This window comes from Chenopodium quinoa, unplaced genomic scaffold, assembly GCF_001683475.1.
Source record: "Chenopodium quinoa cultivar QQ74 unplaced genomic scaffold, ASM168347v1, whole genome shotgun sequence".
Lineage (NCBI taxonomy): Eukaryota > Viridiplantae > Streptophyta > Magnoliopsida > Caryophyllales > Amaranthaceae > Chenopodium > Chenopodium quinoa.
Window position 1 is genome coordinate 6,948,267 of NW_018744633.1, and position 25,588 is coordinate 6,973,854.

Sequence of the window (25,588 nt, forward strand, 5' to 3'; positions counted from 1 at the left end):
ATGCTTTCGGTTCATAATTAGTCCTAATAACTGACGAAGTAAACATTCATTAGTTATCAAAAATATATGGTGTATTTTTTTAAAAACTCGTGGGTATATGATGAATTTTAAAAAGTTCAAGGGTATATAGTGAATAAACAAAAACTTAGTGTTATATGGTGAAAAAATCGTTTAATTAACGTTGTATCTTGCTAGTCACACGGTATGGCCACATTGATTTATAAGAGTAATCTTTAATCACATATATAAGTAACCTTATTTTTTTCATAAGAATAACCCTATGTTGTCCATAAAAGTAACCAAATTCATTTTACGAGTGCAATCAATTAGTTTTGAAATAAGTAACCCAATGTCCATTCGAGTAATCCCTATTCTTTTGTTTTAAAAAGTGAAAGAATAATTTCATTTTTTTAAAAGAGTAACTTTTTTTTCTCATTTAAGTAATCTACATATTTGCTCATCACCGTAACCCCCTATTACTTAATTAATTGCCTTATATGTGATTACATTAAGTGGCGACACCATATCATGTGGCTAGCATGCCTATCCACATATAAGACTTTGTATTTTTTTAATAACAATATGATATCCATATTTATATTTTGTTTTTCACCAATGTCACACGTCACCTCCCCAACATGCCACATGTAAACTTTATTTTTCCACCAATGCCACATGTCACCTCCCTTCATTAATCAATTCCCTTTCTTATATTTTTTTAAAAAATCTATACTTAATACTTTAGTACTACTATTTAAAAACACAAACCATCATCCTACCATGCCACATGTAAAATAAACCTAGCTTAACTCAATATATATATATATAATATATATGTACATGAATGTTATTTGATTCATTTTCCCCCCAATTTTATCTTGCTTCTACAATTATTGTTTTTTAAAAAAATATCTTAACGAGTCACCGTATGCAGTGGTAAGGTAGCTCAGAAAAAGAGAGAGTCACAAGCCGTAACCCCCTATCTCTCTCTTCTTCTGAGTAGGCTTGTGACTCACCAATACCCATGCTCATCACCGTAACCCCCTATCTCTCTCTTCTTCTGAGTAGGCTTGTGACTCACCAATGCCCATGCTCATCACCGTAACCCCCTATCTCTCTCTTCTTCTGAGCTACCTTACCATTGCATACGGTGACTCGTTACATACTCACAAAGAGGGGAAGCAACGTCTGCTGATGCTCTGATGAGTAACTGACATATGCATGGGCTTTGCTGACTCTTTTATAAAGGAATCTCATATTTATTCGTTGGTCCAATTACCACATGACAACTCATCCAAATTGCTGAACATTTGCATGAGATGTTGTTTTAGTCCAACAGCTCTCCAACGGCTCTATTATTTGGAGCACTTTCGTGTTGATATTATTACTCTAACGGTAATTTTTCACTTCATTTAAACATATTTCAAAAAAATAATTTCACCAACGGTATAATCATAATTTTATCTATAAATAGAGCCTAATATTGATATAGTTTTTCACCCTTAAAATTTCACTCTTCTTTTTTTCATTATAAAAATATTTTGTGATTATGGATCTTAATAATCCTAATTACGGAAGTGGTTCCTCTCAAAATAATCCAAATAACCAATCTTCCAATATTGCACTAAAGAATGACTTGGTTGAACATATATGGGGACGTTTCGGCAACGAATGAAGAGATGACAAAAGTCGTTGTTAATGAATATTGTATTTTAAATTTCAATGGATGTCTTTGCTAAATAAACTATGTTATTAATATATTGTATTATTTTTGTACTTTTCATTTCAAAAATTAGAAATTTTTTTTTATTAATATTGTACTATTTATAATGCTCTAATTAAAAAGAAAAAAAATTAAAAATGTCTTAACTTTTTTTAATTAATTATGTAAGTTCAAAAATTACAAATAAATAATAGAGATTAATACATGTTTTAAAAAATATAAAATAAAACAAGAGTGAGAAAGAGAAAATGATGGGGTAGTTAGGAGAGAGAATGGTGAGTAACCTCACCATTGTAGATAAATAAATAAGCTATCTAGAGAAATAAATAAGGTGACTCATACTAGTAGCTTAAGATAGTGGAAGGTGAGGTGGAAGATGATTTGGAAAAAAGATAAATAAAAAAAATAGTTGAAAGTGAGGTGGAGAATGGTGAGTAACCTCACCAATGCCCATACTCTTATAAGCTTTTCCTAAAAGTAAAACAAGCCAGTGTTACAATAATGAAAATGCTAGGAAATACTGACACAAGAATAATTGGCATTTTTAAGTATATATCATATTGAGATGCAAAATATGACTCAAAGTCACATCTCTTGCTAAATATCACTTTGTCGATGTCGAGGCCTAGTAAGAATATAGGACTTTTTCATTGGATCTTAAAATCTATAAATATAATTAAAGTAATAACCGCTGACATTATTCCTTATTTAAATTGTACAGATTTCAAGTTGTGGTAAAAATATTTTCCGCTTAAATCAATTCTTGACATCATATTCTTATTTTTATTTTTACTTATTTTTTTAAACCTTTTATTTTTTACCTTAAATTATACTCTTTCCGTCCCTAAAATACATTCCTATTTCTCTCTATTATGTGAGAATAAATAATAGAAATATGAATGTAATTTAGGAACAGAGGGAATAATATGTTATTTCTGTTTTTTTTTTTTTTTTTTTTTTTAAATTATTATGGATTTATAAAAAAAACTATCTAGATTCCAAGAGTACTCTTGGTTAATGGTTATATTTGTATACGTATTTTTTTTACTCTCGTTTTAAGACACCCACCCTTTCACGCCACCACCATCACTTTTCACACCCACCAATCTTTCACGCCACCACCCACCACCATCTCCAACCGCACACTCTGCACCTCTTGGCACATTGCACCACCTCGCATACACTCAAAATCAGTGGCTCATTTGTGTTCTTGGAATAGGCGCCATTAGTATGCGCTCGAACCAGCACAGACTCATATAACAGGCGCATGTACCACTGTAGAGACGCATATTAGGCGCTTGTTGTACAATACAGAATCCTCCAACCAAAGGTCTACAATAGGTGTTGTTTGATATAGCTAAAGGGGCTGCCCACCAACTGTTTGTTAGAAGTCCTCACTGAAAAAACTTGCCTAAATCCCATAAAAGCAAAAGGGGTTTTAATTCTTGCACGCTGTACCAAATTTTGAGCTGAATTTAGTGTTATTAGTGAGTAAACATCGTTCCTAAAGTAGGAACTTCGTGTAGAAGAGAGAACTTCAAAGGGGATATTTGCTTATACCAGGGTGTTGTATAGCTTGATTGAAGGTATCTTGAGATGTATATAAGACCCACTATTTTCTGGGGTTTTTAGAGGATGCCCAAGTGGTTAACAGATGATGTACACGGGTTTCGAACCAAGGTTCATGGTACATCTCCTAGGGACTTTGCTAGCTGACATTCATAGAATGCATTAGAGTACAATGCAAATGCCAGACTTCAAAGCATGGAGTGAACTTGTAAGGGCTCAATCTATTGGTGGGAGACATGATGAGGTTTTATCACTTTTCCTTTCAAAATTACGATATCCATTTGGATTTAGGCCTGATCACATTGTGCTGCAAGCTGCTTTAAAATCATGTGCAATTCTCCCAGCACTTAATGTAGGCAGAGCTCTTCATAGTGTTGTTGTTAAGCTGGGTCATCTTTCCTGTCTTTCTGTATCTAAGGGACTGCTTAATGTGTATGCTAAGACTAAGTCCTTTGATGACTGCAAGAAACTGTTTGATCAGATGCCAAAGCGCGATACTGTTGTTTGGAACATTGTATTGGCCGGTATAGCTGGGTCCTATTCTCATGACGATAAAGTGATGAGATTAGTGTATAGTATGCATACTTGTCAAGAAGCTGAACTCAGCCCTGTAAGTATTGCTATCATTCTTCCTGTTTGTGCCCGTTTGAGGAGTTTAGATGCTGGTAAAAGCATACATTCTTATGCTGTGAAATCTGGATGGGCTTCTGAAACACTTGTGGGAAATTCACTTGTATCTATGTATGCGAAATGTGGGCTGGTTTATGATGGTGCATATGCATCCTTTTGTGAGATATATGATAAAGATGTTGTCTCATGGAATGCATTAATTTCTGGGTTTACTGAGGGAGGGTTCTATAGTGATGCTTATTTGCTGTTTAGACGTATGTTGTTGGGGCATGTTGCGCCAAACTATGCTACTCTCGCAAGTATTCTACCTGTATGCGCCACTTTAGATAGAGATATTACTCATAATTTAGGGAGAGAGTTGCATGTTTATGCTCTTAAACATTGTGAGCTGCAAAAGGATGTTTTTGTGGTCAACGCTCTTATGAGTTTTTACTTGAGGATGGGTGTGTTGGAAGGTGCAGAAGCGTTGTTTTCTGGGATGACATCACGGGATCTAGTTTCATGGAATGTCATTATTGGCGGATATGCCTCAAACAATGAGAATTCTAAAGCAGTCCACTTGTTTCACAATCTAATTTCAGGGAAGATGCTGGAACCAGACTCTGTTACTCTAATTTCTGTCCTCCCTGCTTGTGGCCAATTGCAAAATCTGTGGATGGTTAAGCAGATTCATGGCTATACTTTCCAATATCCAACTTTATATACTGACACAGCAGTTAGTAACGCCCTGATAAGCTCGTATGCTAAGTGCGATGACTTAGATTCATCTTTGAGGACATTTAATATCATATCTCAGAAGGATTTGATCTCCTGGAACTCAATGCTTGATGCTTTTGCTGATAGTGGAAGGGAATCACAGTTAGTTAATCTGTTACACCAAATGTTTGAAGAGGGGTTCTTACCTGATTCCATCACTATATTAACCTTGATCCGGTTTTATGGAAGTGTTTCCAGATTATATAAGGTTAAAGAGGCTCATGGTTACTTACTAAGGGCCTGTCTTTGTCAAAATACTACTCAACCTACACTAGGTAATGCTTTACTTGATGCTTATTCTAAATGTGGTTGTGTGGATGACGTTGGTAAGATTTCTGGAATAATATTAAGTGAAGGGAGGCTGAAGTGGGATTTAGCAAAACCAGGATCCTTGACTTGCAATTTACAAGCTCAAGCTGGACCTTGTAATGTTCTGGAGTGTATGTCTCAAACTGATCTTGTGACATATAATTTAATGATCCGAGCCTATGTGGAGAATAATTGTCTTGAACAGGCTGCGGCTCTGTTGTTTGAGTTTCAAGTTAAAGGTGTGAAGCCTGATGCAACAACCATTATGAGCATTCTACCTATGTGTGCTAACTTGGCTTCAGCCCATTTGCTTAGGCAGTGTCATGGATACATGGTCCGAGCTTGTATTGATGACATTCAATTGATAGGAACCATGATAGATGTATACTCAAAATGTGGCAGCTTGAGGTTAGCTACAAAGCTTTTTTGGTCAAGTTCCCATAAAGACCTAGTTATGTTCACAGCTCTAATTGGTGGATATGCCATGCATGGTATGGGAAAAGAAGCACTTGCCGTGTTCAATCACATGCTTGTGTTGGGTGTGAAGCCAGATCATGTAGCTCTCACAGCCATCTTGTCGGCCTGCAGTCATGCTGGACTTGTGGATGAGGGCTCGAAGATTTTTCATTCCATAGAGAAGGATTTTGGAGTTAAACCTACCATGGAGCAATTTGGTTGCATTGTGGATCTTCTTGCTCGAAGAGGCAAAATCAAGGATGCATATACTTTTGTCACTGAGATGCCTATAAAAGCAAATGCAAACATATGGAGCGTATTGCTTGGTGCATGCAGGACTTATGATGAGGTGGAACTGGGTCAGATTGTTGCTGATCAACTTTTTAGTTTAGACGACAGTGATATTGGGAGTTATGTGGCAATGTCAAATCTTCATGCAGCTGATGAAAAGTGGGATGGGGTCTTGGAGATCAGAAAGCTGATGAAGACTAGAGATTTGAAGAAGCCTGCTGGATGCAGTTGGATTGAAGTCAATAGCAAAAGAAGAATATTTGTATATGGCGACTCATCTCATCCCGAGACAGATGCAATATACTGCACATTGATGGCCTTGGATAAAAAAGTTAATGAGCCGCTCAATATTTGATAATGGGCACTTTGGGCAGTAGTTAAAAGGTATTGCCTTGGTCCTATCGTGTTCTCTTCTCTAGAAGGGAGACAAATCTCAATCAAATTGCTTAGCTTGGATCATCATGGCTTCATGCCGACGTGTGCATATGGCACTGAGAACAATGAGAAGTGAGTAAAAGAAGCTAGGCTCATGCATGAATTGAAATACTTGCATTGGGCTGTTTTAAAAAAAATTATTTTATGTGTTGACACGTGACTGTTGCCGAGGCTGGTAAATCTATAAGCTACACAAACACAATTGTAAACCTCCCATCCCTACCCTTGCCCCACGGGAAGCCCTGCGATTTTTCTCTGGAATATATCCTTTGTTTTATACAGTTTTTCGGAGGTGGGGATATAAACATAGCTTTTGAAGCTCGATTCTGCCTCATGAAAAAGAGCAAATAAAATTGCACAAGTTAGTTGTGTTGCCTTTTCTTTTCAAGGCTATCCATCCTGAATACCAACTCTGATGTTCTGTTGAACGTATTTGTTTTATCACAATTTCCTTTCATCTTCAGAGCCTTCTTCTGTTTTTGTCAATTTCCTTTCTTCCTCACCTTCCTACAATCCTACTAATCCTAGGGTGGTGCCTGAGTAAAGACGGTACTTCACTATTTTTTCAATGTCTTGAAAGATGTATATCTACATGTGGTCTCGGTCTGTCTGTCTGCCTGTCTATCCTGTATTATGTCTTTAATCCCTTAAAGTAATAATGTGGTCTGCCCCATGAGTCATCACTTAAAGCTTATTCTTCCCTTTGTTTTCTTCCATTCGCATTTTCAACTTTCATCCCCATCAATTAAACATTTTAATTACAAGAATTTAATTAGTAGTTTCGTTATGCATGCATGGCATTTATTGTTCATAATGTTACTTGCACATGCAATATATATATCTTTTCTGATACGGGATGGGTTGCTAGTACTGATGACACTACTTTCTTCACTTGTTGACATATTTGTTTAAAATGTTCCGAGATAATTTAATAGGTTGTAGTGTATTTTCGCTTAAAATTTCATCAAGATAACCTAAGACCTTTGTCTGTCTGTCTGTTTTAAATAAATTATCTAGCTTATTCAGTTTGATTTGATATAGGCAATAAATTATTTATTGGATATACTTGGATTGGTTAATCTTTAACTCCTTTGTATCTGTTCTGATTTTGAGCTCTAAATATAGCTGATTTGACTTGCAGAATAGCTTATGTGGATGATGTGTGAAGACAATAATCAACTGAAGCCCACAAATATCAGCCATGTGTAACCTCATTGGTGATATGATTTGTGGCGGTAAAGTTTAAAGGATCAACTTTTTTGTGCATATGATCCATCGGATACCCATGCCCCTGGTAAGTCTGAGTGCTGGTCTATACATTCTTTCTTGGTACAACTAGTTTTCGATTTTGGCAAATCAAAGAAATCAAGAGATACAGGAAAATACAGGTGCTTTGCTAAGAAATATACACTTACTGCATAGAAATTTAATACAGAATAAAACAAAGTAGACATTCTTATAATGTAAGAAAATTTAACTCTCAAATATCTCAAGTATAATATTGTGTGATTACATGGAGTTGGGTTAAGCAGCGGGTTACAAAAATATCCAGTTATCACTATCTGCTGAATTCAATTAGGTGATTGTACGGAGATCCTCTAAATTTTTGCCTAACAAGAAATATGTTAATGAGTCTATTCCTGAGAGGGTGAGGAAAAGATTCAATAAAAGCGGGAAGTCAGAAAGAGGAGATAAGAGGAAAGCATTCTGCCTTTTCATGTGCTACCTGGCTAATTCCTGACTCTTCAGTCTTCACCTGTTTTGGGAGATGTTAGAGGGAACAAGCTGAGTAATTCTGGCTCATTAAACCCAGGTTTTGATCTTGGGGAAGGATGTAAGTAAAATCGTCTCTCTCTGATAGCTTTCTCTTCTTCTTGTGTATTCAGGTCTGAAGCCGCTGGTTCACCTCTGCTTTCTCCTAAAGACAGGCTTGAGAAACACTTGGTTGGGGTGGTCATAGGGCTTGTTTGGCGATTTTTGTTCCCTGATGCAGAGGGAGAGAATTTCTGTTGCTCTAACGATGATTGAAGCTGCTGCTCCTGATAATATTGCTGCATAACAGCTGCTCCTTGCTTAATACTCAAAGGAGGTTTGATTATCTCCAACTTGGCCTTGTACTGTCTCCTTTCATGGAGCTTAAATTCTGGCTTTTTAACACCAATGTTACCTTTTGCAGTCGTTACTTCATGTGCTGCTGCTTCTGACGATCCTGTAAGCCGTTGGACAACATCCTTGAAAGTCTCGGTGTCAGCTTGCACAAACGTTGTTAACGCCTTTGAATCATTCACAGTTTTTTTTGTTGGCACCTCCATGTCCGGTGCATCAAACGCAGAGCACTCCTCTATCTGGTAACCCCGGTTTCTGTAAGCAATAGAACTTTTTGGCACAAATTTAGTTTTGTTTTTGTGGAACAACTTTCTATTAACCTAAAGTAACTTCTAATATAAGAAATGTCACAGCATTTTGTATTCTTTAGATAACATTTGCTTTAAGCTATTGTGTTTGACTTGACTTGCCTAACTCAATACACAAAAGACCAATCTTTCCTATTCTACTTAGAATATTTTGCTTAAAGATATGCCATATGTTATTATTTTGTTGCACAAAACCTTAAAAGTTCATCCAACTTTTGTGTATATTACAACATTTTTTCCTGGAAATTAATTATTCATTCTTGCCTGTCTTGAATTTAAGGCTTTTGATCTGTTTTCAGTCGGCATAAAGCCATAAAGTAACTATGGTGGGGTTCATGGAATGATTTAAGAAAAACCCCTTTTTTTGACTTATAGATAAACCTTCTAAACTTTAAGAATACACCATGTTCTATTGACCTGACATGAATCTGACCTGAATTCTCATTCCTTTCTTCACGGACAGGCAAGAAGTTCTGATTGGGCGTACCTCGAAAACTGCTCGAAAAAACCGGGAGCCTAGGAAGCCGAAGTTATGCCTGCATTTGGCGGGAATGTATACGATGATCCAAAACCGAGAATGAGGAGGAAGAAGGAAGCAAAGAGAGGGAAGAGAGACAGAGATAAAAAGGAGAGACAAAAAGATGAAACAGCAAGGGAAGCAACAGAGACGTTAAGAATTCATATTACAACTCAAGAAGGCAGTTGAGACAAAGCAAATGCAACCGCAAAGCAATGGAACTATTTGCTGTGCCCACATCACATGTTGAAAGAGAGGGAAGCCATTTTCCGCTTTTTTGGTTATATATTGGTTGCCATATATAGTCGGTATTTTTTTTAAAAAAAAATAAAAATTCCGGTATTTCTTATCAAATAACTGCACCAAGCCAACAATACAACTCTCTCACAAGTCACAATCCCGCGTAAAATAGGGATATTTGGAAATTGGATTGAGAGAATTTCAAATAAATTTCCAATTAGTTGAAAAATTAGAAAGGTAATTGGTTGCGCCACATAAGATGTGAAACGTGCTGATGGGGTTAATTAGTTGTTGAATATGAAAGTTGCCACCTTAAATTAGCATAGTTGGCAATGAGTTGGTTATGTGTGGTAAAAGATGGATGGGAACAGCATGGGGTTTCTATTTTCTAAATATGTGAGTAGTTTGAGTCGTTAAGGTTATGATGTTGACTCATTTTGGATCCTTTTTAACCGCAAAAGAATTCTTGTATGGGGCTAACAATAGTTGACAGACAACTTGACAACCATCAAGTTTAGTTGTCTAAAAGCAAGATTTGGGTTTTAAAAATTGTTTAATTTACAATATTGAACTTTCAAAAGATTAATTATTCCTTAAAAATCCTTTGTACAATTTGTCAAAGAGGAAGTTGATGGATCTAAGCATTTATAAGAGGTTCCTATCTATATTAAAGAGAATAAGGCCAATAAATATCTGATAGAAAATGAGATTACTTGAACTTTTAGGCTTTTAGAAAGAGTATAGTTCAATTGTCATAATATTCAAGTGAATCGTACATGCAATCAAGAAATTTTTATTTATTTATAGAATTGTTTGAATGAGATATAAATGAGCAAAAAAATAACGAATAAAAGGAATTCATACTTTCATAGCATGTTACCTCCTATATAATTAGATTTTGTCCATTTTTGACATTTTGTGTGGTAGACATACCTATTTCGTTTTGTCAAATTCTACTATCAATTATGTAATTCTATATATAGAAAATAAAAATGTATATAAATTTCAGACATTCTCACGACGTATACCACATGCAACAATACACTTTTATCTTATTTTCATCACTATATAGGATTAAAAAAATTAAAATATAGTCATGATAAATAGTTAAATAAAATACTTTCACATAACATATTTAGTTAGATGTTGTTGCGTTTGTATTGTTATAATTAGATAGTACACATAAACATATCAATATCAATATCATCAATCAATATCAATCAATATATATATTAAAACTCATGGCAAGACATGATGTTTTGCCATGTGTCAACAATTTTGCCATTTGGCGTATGATGTGTCGTCGCCAAATCATACCATATCATTAATTATTGAAAAACTCAATGCATTAACTTTCATGTATTCATGTTAAGTTTAATTGATAAACTCTTCATATGCATGACAATTACTATAACTACTTAATAATTACATAATAATAAAGTTAGTAAGAAATCAAACATTACTCCATTTTTATTTTGTGCATCGACTCATAAAATTGGAGTAGTAGTATATATTCTGACATCAAATTTTTAAAATTTGATTTCTAATATTTTTATGATTTTAATGTAAAAAAATTATTCTTATAATCAAACCAGCTCATACAAGCAACAAACTACTTAAGCCATCATATTAAATAAAAAAAAAAAAAAAAAATTCACCACTTAAGCTCTCAATGACAAACAAGCCAAAATATATATAGTTCGATTAAGTAATAAATTTATAATGACACGGGGCATCGCCCGGGCCAATAACTAATTTAGTTTCATTTACCTTGACATCTTAGTTGTTATATAGTGATGAAAATATAGGATTGGTAACATAGATCGATGAACTTTTGAAAGTTTAGCCATATGGGGCACGTACTGACGTACATGTGAACAAATTACTGGATTAGACCGGTGTAGACCCCGTACACAAGGTTATGAAGGCGCACGTACATATGCCACCTTGAGGCGCAAGTACCATAAGTGTGCAAGAATATGAAGGCAATGTGAAGCAAGACCTAAGTTGACAAGAATTTTTAACAATTGTGATGAAGACTTTTACCATTGTGAAAGCAAGTTTTAGTCAAGAAATAAATTATGAATTTGAATTAATTCGAAATTTCAAGATACAAGTCAATTAATTAGTCAATGTTGCGTATTACATCGTGAAGCGAAGCTTGCCTTTCAACTATAATGGACAGCAAATGCATTTATTGAGAAGCCTTTGCAACCTCGTTGATTTTTTTTTTTTTAAGGGCAATGGAGCATCTAGCACGTATATCATGTAAGGGACCATGCATAACCAATCTTTAAGGCAAGGGAGCTCTTTCAATTTGTTTTTTCATATTTGTTTCGGATGAAAACAATCGAATCTCGGAAGATCCTTTTATCTTGAGGGAACTTGGTCTCGGTCCGAACGACGCCGGAGCCGAGGGTTTCCTGCACAACAAATACACGTAAACTAGCCTCGGGGGGGACGCCGAGGAAGGCCCCTCCGATGCTTAAGTCAGTATATTAGAGAGAGAAAGCTGTGCAAGAGTTTAGTTGCTTGAGGCTTTATTGTCTTTGTCTTCTTCTTTTGTCTTACCAAGAATTGACCAAATTGTTGGCTTTTATACCTTGGCTAATGAAGGAGGCGGATTGGGCCCGGAAATCAGTTGGGCTGGGCCAAGCTGATTGGGCCGTTGACTGACCTTGACATGGCTTTGAGGATGTTGATTTTTGACTTTAGCATATTTGGAGAGTTGAACCTTTGCCTTGGGCTTTTAATTGGATCATTCAGTGACCAGGCCCAATTGGACTAAATTGGACCCAAACAACTTGCCCCCCAGACCCGATTTGGAAGGATGACGGGTCGGGTTTGATTTAACCAGAAAAGGAGGGAAGTGAATGATTTGCTGATCCAAAAATGTGAATTTAAACCGTAATTAACCCATGATTAATGAGATAACAACAGTTAATGTGGATGATTGCGGAAGTTGGACGGGTAGTGGGCGATTTAACTGCAAGGTCGTGTGTTTAACGGCTACTTAGTGGGGTGCTTGAGAGAAATTGAAACGCAGACTCCTTGAATTCCCATTTCTGGAGATATAAATAGAGGCGCGTCTTCTCTCCCCACTCACTCATCAACACAAACCCAGAATTCTCAAGAACGCTCAAGAGCCCGCATCAAAACTTCGCAAATTCCCCGAGCATTAAGCTTAGAAGCTGAGACCTGTCACTACCAATTCGTAAATCGGCGGCTTTTGCTTCAGATCAAGGTAAATTCCTTTGATTTTATTTCATCTTTCTTCGACTTTGCACTCTTTCCCCTTTTTCGACTTTTTCCTTCGAAATTCGTCGATGGTGAGGGGAGTTAGAGGTGGAGCCCGTGCTCCAAGAAGAGCAAGGCTAATCCCCGATCCCAGGGACAGGATTGGGACCTGGAATGGACGAAGGACAGAGTCTGACCCTGCTGAAGGGGTTAGGGCGACTCCCATTTCTTCGGCTCCTCCTCAGAGGGCTGAGGGGGTGAGAGCTTCAGGACGGGATGATGAAGTTCCCGCTGTCCTTTGGGATATCCTCCCAGGGTTTTCAGAGTGGGAGGATGCCGAAGTAGCTTCGGCCATGATAAAGAACCGTCCCTACTCATGGTGGGTAGAGAACGCCGATCAATATCGATTTGCTGAGCAAATTGAGTTGCACTACGGCATTTTTGAAGCTGATGGATATTGGTGCCGAATGCCCTCAGCATCCGATAGAATCCATCGTCCACCCCCGGGGTATGTGGGGGTGTACACGAGACAGCTTCAGTATGGGCTGAGGTTCCCTTTGGACGTATTCGTCCGAGACTTGCTGATCCATTACAACATTTCCCTGTGCCAGCTGACCCCCACCAGCATCCGAAGGGTAATGACGTACTTATGGGTCTGCAAATTCTTCAGATACGTGCCGAACCTGCACTGCTTCAGAAAGCTCCATCGGCTAGTGCCAAATATTCAGAGTGGGCACGGAAGCCATGGTTCTGGGTGGTATCGGATTGAGTCTCGGCCCCCGTTCCTAACCATGTGGCCGAACGACTCTTCAGACAAGGACTGGAGAGGTCAATGGATTTGGGTTAGGGCGCCCACGGAGCCGAGCCATCCTTATGTTTTCAGCGCTCCCCGGTATCTTGCCGAGCCGGATCCTGATATGGGAAGTTTAGGTCCTCCCGAAGATAGTGGGCCAGACCCGAACCTTAATCAGCAGAACATCTTCGGCAAGCTGCCGAACCGGGGAGGCAGCGGCCGAATGCAGCATATCCCGGAGACTTGGCTCCCCGATACGCACTATGTTTTCCAAGAGAATATGCTGGCAGCTGTCGGCCTCAGCCGAAAGTTTAGGGATGGTAATCTTCTTCGGCTGGGGCCGAGGCCTTTTAATTATCTCTTTTCTTCTTTCATTTTGCTTTCTTGTGATGTGCCGAACTAACTGAATTGACTTCTCCCCTTTTCTTTTTCAGAACGGGACGAGACCAACATCGGCATTGATTACGCTCGCCTTGGCGTCAACCGAGAACGAGTCGTAACTGATCGGGCTCCCCCTATCACTGAACCAAGGCGCCGAGAGGTTCACCTAGACTCTTCCCACTTCCAAATTGAGGCTGTTGCTCTGTATCAGAGGCAGAAGCCTTGGTGGAAGAAGAGGGATCCCTTGTTTCAGCTGCTGGAAGAAGAAGCTGAAGCTGCCCGTACAGCCGAAGAGGTTGCACGGGTTATTGAAGCTTGTGAAGGAGGAGAAGGGTCCTCCAGAGCTGCTGAAGCCGAAGCTGCAGCTAGAGCAGCTGAAGAAGACGAGGCTTTGCTGAAGACCTCGGTGAGTTTTTAGACAACTTTTTTCTTTCTTTTTTTTTTTTTTTTTTTTTTTTTTACTCACACTCTTCTTCCCCCCTGTCTGTTACAGTCTGAAGAGAGTAACAGACACAGAGAAGGCAAAGCTCCTGTTCGTCCCGAAGATCAAATACAAGAGTCTTCAGACTCAGATATGGACGAGCAGCCCCTTCTGAAAAGGCGCCGAAGGATGGCCATCATCGGCCCTCATGATTTTCAGCAGAGGCCGATGACCATCGGCGTCGCAATAAGGGAACCTGAGGAAGGCAATGGATCGCCGAGGGTTCCCCAGCCAACACCCCAATCTCCTCAAAAGACCCCTCCACCACCTCCTGAGATGGAGGTGGATCAGAGAACTCCCGGACCTAAGGGAGGGGTCCAAGAAGAAATCAAGGAGAGTGCTGCTGAGCACGGAAATAAAGATGCCGTGATGTCAAGTGCTGAAGGCTTCACGGCAGATATCGCAAGAGAGGTTGAGGCTTTCGTCCTCACCCCTGAAGAAGAGGAGGTCATAGTACTTGACTCCTCTGAGAAGGACGATGCTGAGACAACCAAAGCTAATCAAGCTCCATCGTCGTCCTTCCCTTCTTTCCAGACTCTGCATTCTGGAGAAATGGGTTTCTCGCCCCCCCGAATTCCAATCCCAGATCACATCTGGGACCTCATATGGGGTCAAAACCGAGAAGGAGCTGCAGCCTACTTCGGCAATTTTGCTGGCATGTCCGAAGTAGACAGGGCAAGGATCTGGTCGCTGAAGGCCACTGCTGGGATGGGCGAATCCAGTAGATCAGTTCCTGACCCAGCCAGGTCTAACCAACTGCTGATGATGCAGGTAATTTTCCTTGCCTTGATTTCTTTCTGAACTCAACCTTTCAGCTATTATTTTTTACTTTTTTAACTTGTGCCCCTGTTTTCAGTTCGTGCACAATCAGACTCTCACTGTAGAGCTGATAGATTCCCTACAAGATAGGGTGGACGCTGCCGAGCACGATCAAAGGGTAGCCGAGGAAGAGCTAAAGCTTGCTAAGCTGAAGCAGGCAGCAGCTGAAGAGAAGCAGCAGGAGGTTGAGGAGTACGGTAAAAAAGCTGCCGAAGCTCTGAAAACCTTCTGTGATGCTATGGAGATGGAGGTTTTTCCCCCACTGATGGAAGGGGAAAAATTCCTCCAAGAGCACCTGGGGGTGGACATCTCCAAGTTCAAGGCTGCTATCGAGAGCCGAATCCAAGGAGCTGCTGCACAGGCTGAGGTGCAGCATCAGCTAGAATCTCTTGAAGCCAGCAGAATGGCTGCTGAAGAGATGCTCCAAGCTAGGGATGTCCAACTCTCAAGGGCTGCTGCTGCTGCTGAAGCTCAAAGAGCTAAGCTACAAGAGGCTGAGGATCAGCTCACTGCCAAGAAGGAAGAAATGGTCCAAGTTCAGGCCGAGGCTTCCCAGGTTCAGCAAGAGTTTACCGAGCTGAAAGGCTCCTCCTCCAAGCTCGTCGATGAGCTGAAGAGATCCGAGGAAGACTTGGAGGAGACGAAGAAGAAGTTGGCCGATGCTGAGGCTCTACTCAAAGTCCGTATCTATACCCAAGAAGAGTATGAAATGGGTTTTAGAAACGGGTTCAGAGTGTGCCGAAGGGTCTGCCTTCATGCTGAGCCGAAGCTGGACTGGTCCAAATGTGCTGAATGGGTCCAAGATCCCGAAGACCCTCACATGAAGTATGCCACTCCAATCGAAGCTGAAATCCTTAAGGCTGAGGAAGCCGAGGAAGAAGCTGAGAGGATGGAGTTGGAGGCTGAGCAGAGGGAAAGGGAGGCTCGGCAGAGTGCAAAGCCTGCTTCTTCTGCTGCTGGAGCTGAGACCACCATTGGGCCCAATGAAGCTGATCAGTCTGATCCTCAGGCTGAAGCATAGGAACTCGGGCAGTCGTCTTCAGAATCTTGCGGTTCATCATGCGCTCAACTTTAGACTTGCCGCTTTCTGAATTTTTGCCTTTTGTTTTTTTTGCTTCAGCTTGCCTTATCGTACAACAGCTTATTATATTTTTATTTTGCCTGTACGTATTTCGGCAGCTGTTACTTTCCGCTTGTGGGCGGCTGCCGACTATTTTTGTAATTCAACATTTTTATTTCGAAGAAGTTCACTTTCTCAGCTTTCTTGTGTTTTTTTTTTTTTTTTTTTTTTTTTTTTTTTTTTTTTTTTTTTTTTTTTTTCGCTTTACCAGTCTTCGCACTTTACTGCTTTCTTTGAATGATCTTTCAAATATTTGCTAAGTGCAGAACTTCGGCTAGCGAGAATCATTTCTGCTGAGACTTCTTTTTGCCGTTTGTACTCGGATGTTTTCAACTTGGGAAAAAACTGACATAAGTATCAAACTTCGGCTGAGCTGAAGGGTATTAGATCAGTTGTGCCATTTCTCTATTTCCCTCTGCCCCCCCAGAAATCTGAAGATGAGGTCTTCTGAATTCTGGAATGGCTGATAATTTTTCTCGGCTAAGCCGAGGATCTTTGAACACTTTGCTTTATTTTCTACATCTGTTTTTAAAGTACTGATTTCCCACCTGAGAGTTTTCACTCTAGAGATGGTACTCTTGTGACACTTTCTTCAATTCATCCAAGGGAACAACTATCCGAAACACCATGCCGGGGCAGCAGTTTATCTGAAGTACGAGGCATCATCATGCAATACTTCAGAGTTGCAACTACCACCCGGAACTGATTCATCCGAAGTACAAGGCATCACTATGCAATACTTCGGGGCTTTATCAGTTCCTATTTTTTAGGCTATGTTTCGGATAAGTCTATGGCCTTTTTGCCCAAAGGAACAGATTCTCCGAAGTACAAGGCATCACTATGCAATACTTCGGGCTTGTATCCTTTTTTGGCAGGTTTTACGGCTTGCCGAGGTACAAGGCATCATTATGCAATACCCCGGACAGCGCCGAATGAAACCTTGAATTTTTGAAAAACCGTAGAAAGCATAAAGACTTAAAGAATACACGCAATCTGAATGAATACTGGCTCGATGGCCTTTTTGTAAACAAAATCAGTGTACTTACATAGATTGTACTATCCGAAGGATTTACACATAGTATTTTTTGAGCACATCGGCATTCCAATGGTTTTTCAGCTCGGTGCCATCCATTTGTTTGAGTCTGAAAGTACCGGGCTGAAGCTCTTGATAAATTTCATAAGGTCCCTCCCAAGATGCTGAGAGTTTGCCATGAATGCGACTTTTTTGAACAGCTGCAGCATTCCTCAGAACTAAATCCCCAACTCTGAGAGGTCGTTGATAGACTCTTCGGTTGTAGGACTTGCTCATTCTGAGCTTGTGTGCAGCCATCCTTTCTCTGGCTAGATCTCTAATCTCGTCAAGGAAGTCGAGGGACTCTTTCATGAGCTGCTCATTTTCCTCGGCTGAGAAGAGATTCACTCGTAGGCTTTCTGAGCCCACTTCCACTGGAAGCACTGCTTCGGATCCATACACCAGCTGAAAAGGTGAATGCCCCGTTGCCTCCTTCTCGGTTGTCCGGAGTGACCAGAGGGTTCCCGGAAGTTCCTCTACCCACTTGGACTTTTGATCCTCTACTCTTTTTCTGAGAGCGTTAAGGATCTGTTTATTCGCGGCTTCGGCTTGGCCATTACTCTGAGGGTGGCAAACCGCGGAGTAAGCCAATTTTATCCCGAATTGATCAGTGTATCGGCGCAAGGGCAGGTTGTCAAACTGTCTGCCGTGGTCGAACACAAAAACTTTTGGGATGCCGAACCGAGTTATGATGTTCTGCCAGATGAACTGTCTGACAGTTTGCTCAGATATGCTTGAAGCAGCTTCCGCTTCAATCCATTTGCTGAAATAGTCGATTCCGACTATCAGCCACTTTCTTTTGTATGGGGCCTCGGGAAAGGGTCCCAGAATATCCAACCCCCATTGTGCAAATGGAAGAGGATTAAGAATTGGCTGGAGATCTAGGCATGGCCGATGGATTACCGGTGCAAATTTTTGGCATTTCTCGCATTTTCTGACCATGTTCTTTGCATCCGAGATCATTGTAGGCCAAAAATACCCTGCCCTGAGAGCTTTGTGGGCTAAGGTTCTCCCTCCTATGTGGTTTCCGCAGATGCCGAGGTGAATCTCTCGGAGAATATAGTCGGCATCCGTTGGACCCACGCATTTCAATAATGGAGCGGAGAAGGATTTTCTGAGGAGTTGGCCGCCGAAGACGAGGAATCGTGAACTGATCCGCTTTATCTTGGAGGCCGAATTCCTATCCTCGGGGAGCTCGTCCCTGAGTTTATAAGCCAGGATGTCATCCATCCAGCTCGGCTCGAGTGCAGCGCAGCAGATTGATATTGCTTCGGCTACACTCTTTTCTCGGCGCACCTCCACATAGACAGAACGGCTTAACTCAGTCAGAGTTGAGCTTGCAAGTTTGGAGAGTGCGTCTGCTTGAGCATTTTGACCCCTTGGGATCAGCTCTACTTCGAAAGATCTCAGCTTCGCAATTGTCGATTTGATCCTTGTGAGGTAAGCTGCCATTGAAGGCTCTTTAGCCTCATACTCCCCCCGGATCTGATTGGCGACCAGCTGAGAATCTGTCTTGAGGTAGACATGCTCGGCTTCCAACGATATGCACAGGTCTAAGCCAGCAATGGCTGCTTCATATTCGGCCTCGTTGTTAGAGGCTTTGAATGAAAATTTTAGTGCATACTCGAAGGTTTTGCCTTCGGGAGAGGTAATGACGACCCCTGCCCCCGAACCGTTCACGGTGGAGGACCCATCCGTGAAGACGGTCCAGATTTTCCTCCTTGCATCCAGAGTCTCCTGATAGGAGCACTCGGCCAAGAAGTCTGCCAAGGCTTGCGCCTTGATGGCTGTTCTCGGCTGATAACCGATACTGAACTCGGTGAGCTCGAAAGCCCACTTTGCTAGTCTACCGGATTTTTCAACCTTGCCGAGGACTTTCTCTAACGGCTGATCAGTTAGAACCGCTATTTGATGAGAATCAAAATAGGGTCGCAACTTCCGAGCAGCCACCACCACTGCATAAGCCACTTTTTCTAACAATGGGTAGCGCGTCTCGGCATCCGTCAGGGTGTGGCTGACGAAATAGATCGGCTGTTGAACTTTTTCTTCTTCCCTTAGCAGCACCGCGCTTACCGTGGCTGGACTGACCGCCACGTATAAGTATAGGATGTCTCCTACAACTGGCCTTGCCAGTGTTGGGAGTTGAGCCAGGTGTTCACGGAGCTGCTGAAAGGCTGACTTTTGTTCGTCTCCCCATTCAATGCCTTTTGAATTTTGGAGCTTCAGCGCCTTGAAGAAAGGGAGCCCTTTGTCTGAGGCTCGTGAGATGAACCTGGACAAGGCAGCCATTCTCCCGGCTAGACGCTGAATATCCCTTTTTGTCTTCGGCTCGGGGAGGTCTAAAGCAGCTTGTACTTTGGCGGGGTTTGCATCAATCCCCCTCTTGCTGACCATGAAGCCGAGGAACTTGCCTGACTTCACGCCGAAGACACATTTCTTCGGATTCAGCTTCATTTTGTATTTTCTGAGGGTGGCGAAGGTTTCGGCTAGGTCCGTGACATGATCTTTTTCTTTTATGCTTTTGACGATTGAGTCGTCAACATAAACCTCCATGTTTCGGCCTTTTTGCTCGGCGAAAACCTGATCAACCAACCTCTGATATGTTGCCCCCGCATTTTTCAATCCGAAGGGCATCATTCTGTAATTGTACAACCCGGAACTTGTTATGAACGCTGTTTTAGCTCGGTCCTCGGGGTGCATGAAGATCTGATGGTATCCCGAGAATGCGTCCATGAAACTGAGCAGAGCATGCCCGCTTGTCGAGTCGACCAGTTGGTCGATCCTCGGCAGCGGATAGGAGTCCTTGGGACATGCCCTGTTCAGGTCCGTGAAGTCAACGCACATCCTCCAGTTACCATTTGCCTTCTGAACCATTACAACATTGGCCAGCCACTCCGGATACTGACAGGGTTCAATGAACCCAGCATCTAGGAGCTTATCGACCTCAGCTGCGATGTTCTGGTTCTTTTCGGCGGAGTAGTTCCGCTTTTTCTGCTTAATGGGTCGACTGGAGGGGTCGACATTAAGCCTATGGGAGACGAAGTCCGGATCAATCCCGGGCATTTCTGCGGCTGAGAAGGCGAACACGTCTCCACTGGCCCGTAGGAGTTGGACGAGTGCCGCACGGGTGTCTGGCTCCAGTGACGACCCGATGCTAACACATCTGTTCGGATCTCCTACGGTCAGTTCTATTGACTCGGTCAGGTCATCCGTCTCCATGCTCTTAGAGTTGGATTCCTCGAATTCCGGCCTGCTATCAATATTAGCAGACTTTCCTGACCGCGGCTGGCCATCAGAGTCGTTCGGCTCTGAGGCGGAGTCAGCCTTTTGGCCCCCATCAGATTTCTCGTTGTCTGGGGCTTCATTAGCCGAAACGTCTGAGCCTCTCGGCTTTTTGGCGTTTCGGTCCCGGTGCTTTTCCTCCCCATCGCCACGGTCGCCTCGGCGAGACGTGGATGGCTTGAGGTGATTGCATCGGCGGGCTTCTTTTTGACTGCCCTTTATTTTCTCGGAGCGTCCCTCGTCTGAAACGTATATCATGATTTGATGATACGTGGAGACGACTCCTTGAATGCCGTGAATGAGGGGTCTCCCCATGATCACGTTGTATGCAGATGGAGCATCTACGACCAAAAATTCGGCCATGATATTCCTAGCTGCTCGGCCTTCGCCGATGGTGACAGGAAGTGTAATCTTCCCGTCAGGATACGAGGAAGAGCCGTTGAACCCAGACACCGGGTAGGGTGCGGGGGCCAGGTGCTCGGCTCCCATCCTCAGCTGGTCGAACGCTCCTCGGAAGAGGATGTTCGCCCCGCTACCGCCGTCGACGAGGGTCCGCCAGACGTTGCGGTTGGCGATGCCCAGAATGATTACTAGTGGGTCATCGTGGGGGTATACCACCCCCTCACAGTCTTCGGCTGTGAACAGGATGTTCGGCGCCGGTGACTGGGACTGCCGAAGCTCAGCCTGATGAATCTGATGGGTTAGACCCCTCAGTTGGCGTTTGGCTGTGCCTCGCGAGATTCCCCCGGAAATAACCAGGATGTCGAGGGACTCCTTGCCCTGAGGTCCCTTATCCTTCTTCCGAGCGAAGTTGAGGTCCTGCCGAGAATCTTTTTCAGCTTTTTTCTCCTCGCGCCTGTCCGCGAGGTATTGGCTCAGGTACCCCTTGCGGACCAGATCCTCAATCTGGTCCTTCAGCTGGACGCAGTCCTCGGTGCGATGTCCGGGTGAGTCATGGAACTCGCACCACTGGTCCTTTCCCCTCGTCTGATGCCAGGGAGGCAACGGACGAGGTTTTTTGAATCTCCCCTCGTCCTTCGTCGTGCTGAAAATCTTAGCACGGGGAAGGGAGAGTGGAGTGTATGAATCGTACCTTCCCGTGTAGGGAAAGTGTCTTTCCTTCTTCGGCTCGGCAGCAGAGGACGGTTCTGAGGCCTTAGCCTTCCCTTTCCTCTGCGCCGAGACTTCGGGCTGCTGCCCTTTCGGCTTCTCAATTCTCGGACGAGGCTGAGACCTGGATCTGTTCCACTCCTCGGCTCGGATGAACCTATCCGATGCTTCCAAGGCTTCCTCCAGGGTCTGCGGGGGATGCATGACCATGAAGTCCAGGAACTTTCCAGCTTGGAGGCCGTTCCGTAGCGCGAACACGGCCAGGCCTTGATCCAGGCTTGTGATTCCGGATGACTCGTTGCTGAAGCGAGTCAGATAGTCGCGGAGGCTCTCGTCCTCCGCCTGCTGCAGACTCATTAGCTCTGCAGTGGTCTTCTCTCGGCGGTTGGCCGTAGAGAATTTGCTCTTGAACTTGTTGGAGAGGTCGTTCCAACCGGTTATGGAGCCTTCCTTGAGCCCTTTGGTGATCCAGGATTGGGCAACACCTTTGAGGGTCGTAGGAAAGTATTTACACCAGGTAGCCTCAGACTTCGGGTTCAGATACATGTGCCCCTCGTAAGAGGCAATGTGATCCTTAGGATCTGAGGTACCATCGTAAGTAATATGTGCCGGGATTTTGACCGTTGGCACATGCTCTTCCAGAATCCACTTCTGGAAGGGCGAGTTCGATGGAACCATGACCGCCTTCCCCTTGTACCCGGCCTCAGGGACCTCGCTCCCTCCTCTCTCAGAGGTGGAAGTGGTTTTCGTCCCCGGCTGAGACAAGGTTGGGTGGGGTCCGGTATCCTCTGGGAAGGTGAGGCGGCTATGCACACTCACCTCCCTCGAACCCAAGCGTTCGTGAACGCTTCGGCGGGCGAATTCCGGGTCCTTGGAGGGCCCCATGGAATTCTGAGCTTCAGAGTGGTCAGAGGGTTGAGGGTTCCTCCTCCTCTCCTTACTGGAGTTTCGGGTGTCCCCTCGCCACCTCTGGCCGAGCTGTCTATGTGGTGGAACTTGTCCACCATCATCCTGACCGATCCTCCTTTTCAGGTTTCTCGGCTGGTGATCATCAGGCATCTGGATTGGAGCCCCTTGAGCTTTAAGGAACTCCATGCAGATGGCCACTGCTCTGGCCACTTCCTCGGTGGAGGGTCCGGAGGGAGGAGTCTCTCGCGGATGTGACCTGGATTGCACGCTATGGCGCGGCGGGGAGTTCCTCGCGCCTGAGCCACTCGGTCTCGGGGATGGCCCCGGCTGCCGAGTGTGGTGCGAGGTGTTCTCCTCCTGGAGGCTAGGACCTCTTGAGGCTTCCCTTTCCGGAGAAATGGGGGCCTCCGATTCGGAAGAGGCTTGCTCCGGGGAGGGATAAACCGGCTGGCGTTCCCTCACCGTAATCTGGCCTCCTCCCTTCTTAGCCTTCTTGGAACTCTTTCCACTCTTAGTCATGGCGACTGCCGGAGTGTTTGATGACTGACGCGAAATTTAGTAGCGTTCCCCACAGACGGCGCCAAATTGTTTCGGATGAAAACAATCGAATCTCGGAAGATCCTTTTATCTTGAGGGAACTTGGTCTCGGTCCGAACGACGCCGGAGCCGAGGGTTTCCTGCACAACAAATACACGTAAACTAGCCTCGGGGGGGACGCCGAGGAAGGCCCCTCCGATGCTTAAGTCAGTATATTAGAGAGAGAAAGCTGTGCAAGAGTTTAGTTGCTTGAGGCTTTATTGTCTTTGTCTTCTTCTTTTGTCTTACCAAGAATTGACCAAATTGTTGGCTTTTATACCTTGGCTAATGAAGGAGGCGGATTGGGCCCGGAAATCAGTTGGGCTGGGCCAAGCTGATTGGGCCGTTGACTGACCTTGACATGGCTTTGAGGATGTTGATTTTTGACTTTAGCATATTTGGAGAGTTGAACCTTTGCCTTGGGCTTTTAATTGGATCATTCAGTGACCAGGCCCAATTGGACTAAATTGGACCCAAACAATATTTATTGAGGGGAAAATGACTATTGTGTAGGGCCGATTCTTATGAGCTGTGAGTACACGATTGTACGGGCCCTAGAGATAATTAGGACCTTCTAATTTTAATGATCAGATTGTATCCGTGCATTAGCATGAAATATAACTAATTTACAGAGATTGAGTATTTCGATAGCAAAAGTGAAAGTTATCGAAAATTATCTTTTTCGGAGCCTAGGAGGGAGGGAGAGGGAGTGATTGGATCTTGTGGATTATTCATTGCATCTCAAATTAATTAGCATAATACTCTTTTTAAATTGTATCAAACTCATTGCAAAATTATTATTACAAATAAAACTAATTAAGGACCTGTTCTCAGTTCAGTTCAGTTCAGCTGAGTTCAATCTATGAGAACAGACCCTAAGGAGATATGTTAATATCTAATGTGTGCATTACAGAGAAAACATTGAAATTTCGAAGATATAATCATATATAACAAATATATATAGATTGAATTATATATGTGAGTATATGTCTCATGTTTCTTGGCATAGATGTCAAGATCCACTTAAATTAGGAAGAAAAAAAAAGGAACTTGAATGGGCATGTACACTTTTTAACGATTATACCTCAATTTCCCCACAATCATATACTATAATAAATATCTAGTGCAATCGTTGTATATATATATATATATCTGAGTATCTTACTATACTTCGCAATCAAACAGCGTTTTAACATTTATTTCATTCAATCGACCTAGTTCCTCCATGACCTTATTTTTCTTTTCGTGTTACAGTTAAGTCGCTAAAAATTAATATCACTACAATTACATAAAAAATCTCCCGCTATTAACGCAATTGACTTTAAATCATCGTTGCTCATAACAAGCACGAAAAGATAACATATTTCATGATCGATCAACACATATACGCCGCCCGACCTCTCTCCACAAATCTCACATTAATGTATCTTATCTAGAACCTCGAAGGGCAAAGGTACTACTAGTAGTTATAATAATTTGTAGAAAGCATTAATTCCATGGACCGACTAGCTAGAAGTTATACGTTACTTTCACAATTTATATCATTCACCCACAATTTTAATTATAACGTCCAAATAAACCTATTCTTTCATACATACTCCGACCATTTCGGCGCTAACCAAGTTTAATTTAATCTTCTATTCATATCTTATATTATATCATCATCGTCATTATATAATTTCCATCAATTTTATTACATACTTACTTAAATTTGCTAAGAAAATAAACATGTTTTCATACCCTAGTACTAATACTACTACTAGTAGTAGTATTAGTAACGTTGAAGAGTTTAGTTTTCCTATTGTTTCTAATAACAACCCATTGTCAAATTTCATGTTAACTTCTTCTTCATCATCATCGTCTTCATTATGGAGGATTTCGTCGAGGGTGTACCATCATCCAGAAGATTGTTATTATGAATTTAATGAAGGGGTGAATAATAATAACAATGTTGATGAATATCGAATGGAAGTTCGTAGTATGTGTGAAGAGATCATGCCTAGTAGGAGAGAAATCGAAAGGAGCGCGAGTAGTGTGAGTTTTCAAAGCAGGGATTTTGAGGTTGAAGAAAGCATGGATTATTTGTGGGAAGATTTTAATGAAGAAGAGAAAAAGGAGTTTAAAGGAAGAAAAAGTACAAGTGAAGATATGAGTTTTATGCAAGTCAACAAAATTGGTAGGAAAACAAGTAATGGTAATAGTGGTACAAAATTGTTGGTGTTAGGGAAGTTGATGAAAGGGCTTGTTTCAATTAGGAAATCAGCTCAACTTAAGTTTTCAAAAGCAAGATTTTGAAAAAAAATCTTCGATGATTTCGAGGCAAGGATATTGGTAAGTTTTCGCAATGGATTTAATTTCAAAGGCGATATGTACTGATAATCTCGAAGTGATTTTAGTTTAACTAAATTTGTTATAGTGATGATATATATATATTGTGCATTGATTGGGAAAATTATAGGTGTTTGTAT

The 25,588-nt window shown here is 42.1% G+C and overlaps 2 protein-coding genes across 3 annotated transcripts; one reads left to right on the forward strand and one right to left on the reverse strand.

Annotated features, from left to right (window-relative positions):
- The first annotated feature begins 2,020 nt into the window (after positions 1-2,020).
- LOC110701386 (putative pentatricopeptide repeat-containing protein At5g08490) lies at positions 2,021-8,143 on the forward strand. Of its 2 annotated transcripts, none has more exons than XM_021879041.1 (3): positions 2,021-6,241; positions 7,311-7,463; positions 8,056-8,143. In XM_021879041.1, the coding sequence occupies exon 1, from the start codon at positions 3,465-3,467 to the stop codon at positions 6,087-6,089; it is 2,625 nt and encodes an 874-aa protein (XP_021734733.1). In that variant the 5' UTR covers positions 2,021-3,464; the 3' UTR covers positions 6,090-6,241; positions 7,311-7,463; positions 8,056-8,143. The 2 variants fall into 2 exon arrangements, with proteins under 2 accessions (XP_021734733.1, XP_021734734.1); XM_021879042.1 differs by having other exon boundaries at positions 2,021-6,118.
- LOC110701489 (VQ motif-containing protein 31) lies at positions 7,634-9,253 on the reverse strand (the record flags this gene model as incomplete). The annotated part of the gene is given in 3 exon segments (XM_021879135.1): positions 7,634-8,506; positions 8,508-8,530; positions 9,017-9,253. Coding segments are annotated over 3 exon segments (852 nt in total), but the record flags the coding sequence as incomplete, so codon positions are not given.
- Between the last annotated feature and the right edge of the window lie 16,335 nt (positions 9,254-25,588).

Coding starts and splice junctions, on each gene's coding strand:
- LOC110701386 (XM_021879041.1), top strand. CDS start 3,465: ATGCAAATGCCAGACTTCAAAGCATGGAGTGAACTTGTAAGGGCTCAA.